The 8424-nt window shown below is 41.6% G+C and overlaps 1 protein-coding gene across 1 annotated transcript in view; it reads right to left on the bottom strand.

The window, feature by feature from the left end:
- LOC309856931 (testis-specific Y-encoded protein 10-like) overlaps window positions 1–5017 on the bottom strand; it is a gene marked incomplete at its 5' end in the record, with an annotated part of 8102 nt that extends 3085 nt beyond the window's left edge. The window contains one exon of the mRNA XM_082718739.1: window positions 4990–5017. Within this exon, the coding sequence (XP_082574865.1) occupies window positions 4990–5017 (28 nt within the window). The remainder of the gene's footprint in view (window positions 1–4989) is intronic.
- Window positions 5018–8424: the final 3407 nt, after the last annotated feature.

Raw genomic sequence — 8424 nt, 5'->3', positions numbered from 1 at the left:
CCACTCGAGCAGAACTCTGGATTGAGTTGCAATGTCCTTGCAAAAACTAGTGGATAAAGAAGGTGTGGTTTGTATTGGCAACAGAGTATGCATCAACCATCAGTGAGGATGAACCTGTGGTACTTGCCTTGACATTTCACAGAACTGGCTGTTGAGAAATGAAAAAGGCAAGCAGACAAGGGGAATTTTTTATGTCTTCTCTCCTATGTGCCCCAGGAGTAACACCTGACCTTAGAAGAAGGAAGGGGAACCTGAAGGGATTGAAGAGTAGGAGACAAACCAGGAGTGATTCAGGACTCTGAAAATCAAGCTGAGGGTTACAGAAAAGAGAGACATGCAGGGAATGAGGGGAATGGCTAATGGGTGTTGAGGAGTTGTGGCATGTCTTAGGATGGACACTAGACCGTATAATAGAACTAAAGCTTCAGCAAATTCTCTGTCATAAACATGATGGATGAGAGGATGGCTTCCTCAACAGAACGAATAAATAAATAAATAAATAAAAAGAAAAATAATCTGACCCTTTCTTAAGCAGATGAAGACACAGAGAGAAAAGGAAAGAATTATATTTTTATTATCTTTACTTATTAAAAAAGCATGGAATTTGTTCCCTATGATGTCCTTATCTAAATTGGGTCTTTATACTGAAAAGTAGAGTCTACAGGCCACCTCTGTTTCTCGAATCAATTGGAAGAAAAGACTTTGCCCTCATTAAGTGGTTAGAAGTGTTGGCCAGGAAAATGATTTGGATATGTCCTTCTGTGTGTTGGCAGGTGTTTGATTAGTTCTTCAAACGCTTTAGTCCCTAATAGAGAGCTCAGATATTGTTGGGTGTCTGACAAAATCTTGAGAGTTCATTTGTTTCTTGGAATTTATCCTTTTCTCTTTTACTTAGATTTGCTGGCATAATTTTGTAGAGGGGTCTTTTAGTTAGTTTTTTTCCCCCTTGCCATCAGTTGTCCTATGGTCAATACTTTCAGCTGTAGGTTTGTCTCCCTGTATTATCCAGGTAATGATTCCTCCAGTTTGCTAAATTTTTCTCCTTTTTCTATTTCCTTATGACATCAAGTTAGGTTGCCTTTTTTTTTTTTTTAAGTTTAGGGAATTACACTCTTAACCCTATATTCTTTCCCCATAAGATGTTTTGACATTGCCATAAGTTTCTTTACTTTCCTTTATTAAAGGCACTTTCGGATTTTCTTTCTTTGATCCATTACTAGTTCACAAGTTTGTTTTGTTTTATACCAATTCGTGTCTGGCTGTGTTTCCCTTTCACAAATTATTTCTTTCCGTTTTTACATTCCTGTCCATTTAGTATAGAAGATAGGGTTTGAATTCTCTTCCATTGATTACATCTTGTTTTGGACTCCAGCCAATGTTCTGTGATACAGAAATTTAGGTCTGCCCTTGGGAAGAACTTCTCTTATGGTCCTCACAGACACAATCTTATGCATATATCCTCAAAGGTCAGTTGGTCTAGAGAGCCCATGAGGACATCTGTTATTCCTTACCACCTTTCCATCCAGATGATCTGTGCTGAAATTGGATATCGTATTTTCCAACAATATTGGATTGAGGTCCCCATCACCTTTTCTGTTCATATGCTTCCAACATTTAGATACACACATGTTGGTGCTGTATCTGTTGGCAATACTTCCAAGATTCTGATGTTTAGATGATCCATCAAGAAAAATCATCTTCCAGTAATCTTTTGACTCTCGAATGCATGAAATCTATCAGATATAGGCACCATGTTTTATCTCGCTTCTCCTTACCCATTACATAACCTATGTCTTCCTCTTTCCTTTACTTGCAAGCTACAGATATCCTTATAGTTGAAGGAAATCTCTATTCATAACATATGGTCTAGATTTTTAGGTTTTCTTGTTTTCTTGGGGAATATTTTTTATTATTATTTTTAATTTGTATGTGGTCCAACAATCTATTCATACTAATGGGAGAATTTATCCAGAATACTTGAACTAATTTCTGATAGGTAGGAGGTTAACTTCCTATTTGGGTTGGGTTCTGACTTGGATTCTCTGTGCTTTTATCCTTTATGGTATTTTTTAGAGGGTGCTTACTTCCTTTAGTGCAAATTTCACTTCGTCCCCATTTTTGTGTGTCTCCTTTGTGTGTGCTTGAGTGTGTGAGTGTGTGTGTTTGTGTGTGTGTTGTCTGGGTGTGTTCACGTAACACTTACAATTTAATTTCAAGAGATAAGAAGTGGGTCTTTTATGGAAAACAATTTAGTTTGACATGACTTGAAAGCTATCGTTCCATCACTTTCAGCCACATTTCCTAAAAAGGATGTCACCTTTTGTCCTCTTTGATAAACACGTATTCTTACTACCCAACTTCAAAACACACCAAATTTGGTGTGCCTGGTTAGAATATGTGGTTTGTCCCTTTTTCTCTTGCTTTTTCCCATGTCTCCTGTCTACCAAGAGAGAGTAAAATCGTATGTTATTTATCTTCCTGAGACGATATATGTGAAGTAGCCCTATGCTCTCCTCAACACAGACACATGAGGCAAGTGGCAAGAATTAATTTTTGCTTATCTCGGTAAGAATCTGTGGTGACTAGGGAGGACAGGTAGATGGTGGTAGTGTCTGAGAAGCCCAGGCTAGTCTTCAGCCAAGAACAAAACTGGAAGATAAGATATCAACAGCAACTGGGTGGAAATGGACCTGAAGCCTACAAAGTAAACTCCACAGCAAAAGAGAGAAGTCACACAGACTATGGTAGAAGACTGGAGACATGGATCGGGAATGACATGGGCATTTGTGGCATCAGAAGCCAGTGAGCCAATGCAAAAGACAAAGGCACAGGAGAGTGGAGCACACTGCGGACCCACAAGCAGCATGTTTTCCAAAGCCATTGGCTGTGACCAGCAGAGGGTCTGAAAGGCATGAGTTATTGCCAACAAAAGGTCATGAGACCTGGAGATTTCAGATCAGCAGGCTTGGCAGACAGCGACTCGACAGAACACTGTTTTTCTCCTGCAGAGGACACCAACAAGCAACCAGGAGGAGACAGCCTGGAAACCATAATCAGGGACAATACCGGGAGTCAAATTGGGAAGATGGTGGGTTCTGGCAGTGCATCCGTGAGTGACAGTGTTCGTGGAGATGACTCGATGGGGGAACACGAAATTGTGGCGGTCTCACAACAGCAGCATCAAGACTGAGCTACTGGCCAAAGAAAGAACGGTGAGGACATTATCTGCCTAACCTGCAAACATGAAATCCCAGCTGTGGAACACTTGAAGGACTGCCTTCCTCCGTCCAAGTTGCTTAGTCCCAGGAGAACAGATTCTCCTGTACGGGACTAGAAGAAAGCCCTGTCACATGCCGTCTCCTGACCACAGCATGCTGCATGGCTTCTTGCTGTTGGGTTGGTTGAACGTCTCCTCTCACAGGCACACCAGAGTCCACAAAGCTAAACCTCAGCATATTCAGCCCAGATTCCAAACACACCAAATGGCAGGCAAGAAGAGCGTCTGCAGATGACGGGCCTCAAGGACAGTGGAAAGCCACAACACGACAGCAGATGGCATTCATGCCACACAACACCCATGACACCCTCAAAACCAGCCCTTGGGTACACATCTTGATCTCCTCTTCCTAAAGAAATTAACCTCAGACCTGGAAACAGAATGGGCTTTTCGAATACAATGTGAATACAGGATCTTGGATCCAATGCAAAGATGGAAGAATCAATTGATGCCAAAGAAAAGAACAAGAAATGATCATGGCCAGGCAATCAGAGGGAAACCTCTACATAGAACACGCCTGATGCAGGATTGAAAGCAGCGGCCAGGAAACTCCGTGTACATCAGAAATCACAGAAGATCTCAGGGAGTCTTGAAACACAGAGATAAAATTTATGAAAACAAAATGAAATAAAGTGAAATGAAATGAAATGAAATGAAATGGAATGGAATGAAATAAAATGAAGAGTTTTTGATGGAAATATTGATAGCAGACTGGATGCAAAGTCCAGGAAGCTGTCAGAAGCAGAGGATCAAATTAGTAACCTTGAAAAAAAGAAAAAGACTAGAATATATGGCATCAAATCCAAAGAGGTAGGAAGAATGATAGAACATGTCTATGAGCTTAAGAAGTCTTCAAATACAAGGAATCAAAAGAGGTGCCTATTGTAGGGGAACTATTAGTGAGAGGGAAAAAGAAGGGGTGAACATTTATTTGAGAAATCAGAGCTGAAACTGTCCCTCCTCTGGGAGCAGAAACAGAGACACTGATGCAGAGGCACAGAGGACTCCCATCACCCTCCACAGAAGCACAGCACCACAACACATAGTGTCATTCCCCCTAAAAGCTAAGAGTGGAGGAATTCTCTTTACCCAAATATGCAGGGGAGAGTAGTCTGTCACTGACAAACTATGTCACTGACTTCAAGTGGACAAGCTACACCAGCTCTCGAAGCAGGTTGGATAGAGTCAGCAACATCAGCCCAAGCCAAAATCCGTGTCCCATCAATTTCTGAACAATGATAGAGAAGTAGTTCTTGTCTAGAACTGGGTGGCATTAAGAAAAGAAAGACTGGGTCCTGGGGTGTGTCCATCAGTTCAGAGGAGGCCTTCAGCTCAACTAATTATCCCAACGTCATGGCATCGACTCTGGTCTCAGGTTCCCTGCTCATGGGGGAGTCAGCTTCTCCATCTCCAGCTCCACCCCTTGACTGTGATTGCTAACTCTCTCTGTCTCTGTCTCTGTCTCTGTCTCTGTCAAATACATGCATGTGCATCGTTTGACAAAAACCAAAAACAAATCCAGTGTACAAGGATTTACTCGTGCCAGAGGATGTTTTATTTAATTTGAACCTAGGTCACTATGGAATGCAACCAGGTACAGTGCACCTACAACTATCTTAAAATGCCAGAACGTTGCTCTGAGCTCCCTTGTTTTTTCTCCAGGTCCATGTATTCCTGGACTCCTCACCAACCTGTAGCAGCCGCTGTCTTACCCGATGTAATGGCCCCTTGTTGACACATCGTTCATCCTCTCCTGGCTCCATTAGAACATGCCCATCTTTTGCAAGAGGCACTGTTTCCTTATCGCATGAAACAATTTGCGGGATGGGCATGAGAGGGTTAAGGCAGGCTTGTGCTGCCACATCCCCCTTCAGTGACCCAGTGGGTAGTGGCACCAACCTGTGGGCCTGCTCAAGGTTCTTTCACATTCGAATCGTCTTCAATGTGCCTTTTTCGAGATACCAGTTGTCATTCTGAAATGGGCACAAAACTCTTTATGATGTCTTCTCTTGGGCTATCTGTCTCTACCTAAATGCTCCATGCTTGCTTCTGTGGACTCCAAGTAACCGAGTCCGTCCTGGACCTCCGGTTCTAGGATGTAGAGTCTCCCTTTGGGCATGGTCAGGTTTGGATATTTGTAGGCCATTTGGCCAATTTCTGGACATGCTCAAGGAATTCGTGTCCTCGATGTTGAAGACTCCAATCATGCCTTTATCATGGTGGCGGGTATCACTTTGAGCTTTCCTTGGGTGAACTTTCACTAGTCAGAAGCGCCCGGATTGGATGGGAGGATCATACACAGGTGAGGAACATGAATATCCTCCCCTGAGTGTTTGTTGGATACCTCTTTCTTTCTGGCCTTTCGTGGATAATGTGGAATGGTGGATTCTTGCCTTTTCTGGAGTCCAGATGGCTGGTGCTAACTGTCACAACAATAGAGTATGAATTTGCCTATGGAGAAAGTAACACCAACTCGCTTTGCAAACTGCCTTTGTGAGAGACCAGGGCAGATACAGCAGTTTCCAAGGGTGTGGGATCATCTTGGCCCACCCATGACTACTACAGCCAGGTGTAGATCAGGCGTGGTTTGGGAGGAGTGGTTGCTAGGACCTCAAACCTTTGTGAAATCACAAAAGCTGGATTCACTAAAGGAGCAGTCCCTCTCTCGTGGCCTTTGTGTCCTATGGCTTTAGGTAGGAAGCACCAGAAAGGACAGAAAAAGACCCCATGAACCTGATCAAGAACACAAGTTGTTTTGTGTTAATGTCTTACTTCCCCTTTCTAGACAAAGAGAAAAGAAAATGACATTCGGGATATTAACCTTAGACCAATATTTCTCCATAGACAGCAAGGATTTCCTATTTCCACTGCAATTTCTAGAGATCTCAACAAACAGTAAGGCCTCTTGGGTATCATCGGCTCTCTGTGAGTTTTGTCATGCTCTGCATGAAAGCAACCTTCCTAGCGTCTTTCAATACTGGTCAGTGAAGACTAAGGGACGGAAAGTGTCTTTTCAAAGAAAAATCTTAGGGCATGGGTGTACTGTGCTATCTGTGTTTTCATCTCCTACTGTTTGAAAACACTAGTCATAAGGGATTATGGCTCTGTCGTCCTGATTTTACCTTTGCAAAGGCTTCAAGGAGCATGACATTCTGCGTGTGAGATAACACTGAAGGAAGAGCCCTGGACAGCACTCCTGCCATATCAGTTAACACTGCCTGCTGTGGTAATAGGAATAGCCATGTTGACTAATTCTCTTAAATCAGAGGAAATAGAATGGCCTATATCGATGACCTGGGATTCCCACTCGAGCAGAACTCTGGATTGAGTTGCAATGTCCTTGCAAAAACTAGTGGATAAAGAAGGTGTGGTTTGTATTGGCAACAGAGTATGCATCAACCATCAGTGAGGATGAACCTGTGGTACTTGCCTTGACATTTCACAGAACTGGCTGTTGAGAAATGAAAAAGGCAAGCAGACAAGGGGAATTTTTTATGTCTTCTCTCCTATGTGCCCCAGGAGTAACACCTGACCCTTAGAAGAAGGAAGGGGAACCTGAAGGGATTGAAGAGTAGGAGACAAACCAGGAGTGATTCAGGACTCTGAAAATCAAGCTGAGGGTTACAGAAAAGAGAGACATGCAGGGAATGAGGGGAATGGCTAATGGGTGTTGAGGAGTTGTGGCATGTCTTAGGATGGACACTAGACCGTATAATAGAACTAAAGCTTCAGCAAATTCTCTGTCATAAACATGATGGATGAGAGGATGGCTTCCTCAACAGAACGAATAAATAAATAAATAAATAAAAAGAAAAATAATCTGACCCTTTCTTAAGCAGATGAAGACACAGAGAGAAAAGGAAAGAATTATATTTTTATTATCTTTACTTATTAAAAAAGCATGGAATTTGTTCCCTATGATGTCCTTATCTAAATTGGGTCTTTATACTGAAAAGTAGAGTCTACAGGCCACCTCTGTTTCTCGAATCAATTGGAAGAAAAGACTTTGCCCTCATTAAGTGGTTAGAAGTGTTGGCCAGGAAAATGATTTGGATATGTCCTTCTGTGTGTTGGCAGGTGTTTGATTAGTTCTTCAAACGCTTTAGTCCCTAATAGAGAGCTCAGATATTGTTGGGTGTCTGACAAAATCTTGAGAGTTCATTTGTGTCTTGGAATTTATCCTTTTCTCTTTTACTTAGATTTGCTGGCATAATTTTGTAGAGGGGTCTTTTAGTTAGTTTTTTTCCCCCTTGCCATCAGTTGTCCTATGGTCAATACTTTCAGCTGTAGGTTTGTCTCCCTGTATTATCCAGGTAATGATTCCTCCAGTTTGCTAAATTTTTCTCCTTTTTCTATTTCCTTATGACATCAAGTTAGGTTGCCTTTTTTTTTTTTTTAAGTTTAGGGAATTACACTCTTAACCCTATATTCTTTCCCCATAAGATGTTTTGACATTGCCATAAGTTTCTTTACTTTCCTTTATTAAAGGCACTTTCGGATTTTCTTTCTTTGATCCATTACTAGTTCACAAGTTTGTTTTGTTTTATACCAATTCGTGTCTGGCTGTGTTTCCCTTTCACAAATTATTTCTTTCCGTTTTTACATTCCTGTCCATTTAGTATAGAAGATAGGGTTTGAATTCTCTTCCATTGATTACATCTTGTTTTGGACTCCAGCCAATGTTCTGTGATACAGAAATTTAGGTCTGCCCTTGGGAAGAACTTCTCTTATGGTCCTCACAGACACAATCTTATGCATATATCCTCAAAGGTCAGTTGGTCTAGAGATCCCATGAGGACATCTGTTATTCCTTACCACCTTTCCATCCAGATGATCTGTGCTGAAATTGGATATCGTATTTTCCAACAATATTGGATTGAGGTCCCCATCACCTTTTCTGTTCATATGCTTCCAACATTTAGATACACACATGTTGGTGCTGTATATGTTGGCAATACTTCCAAGATTCTGATGTTTAGATGATCCATCAAGAAAAATCATCTTCCAGTAATCTTTTGACTCTCGAATGCATGAAATCTATCAGATATAGGCACCATGTTTTATCTCGCTTCTCCTTACCCATTACATAACCTATGTCTTCCTCTTTCCTTTACTTGCAAGCTACAGATATCCTTATAGTTGAAGGA

Source organism: Mustela nivalis (genome assembly GCF_964662115.1).
Source record: "Mustela nivalis genome assembly, chromosome: Y".
NCBI lineage: Eukaryota > Metazoa > Chordata > Mammalia > Carnivora > Mustelidae > Mustela > Mustela nivalis.
Note: the sequence above shows the minus strand (reverse complement) of the source record. Positions and strands in the feature narration are given on the sequence as shown.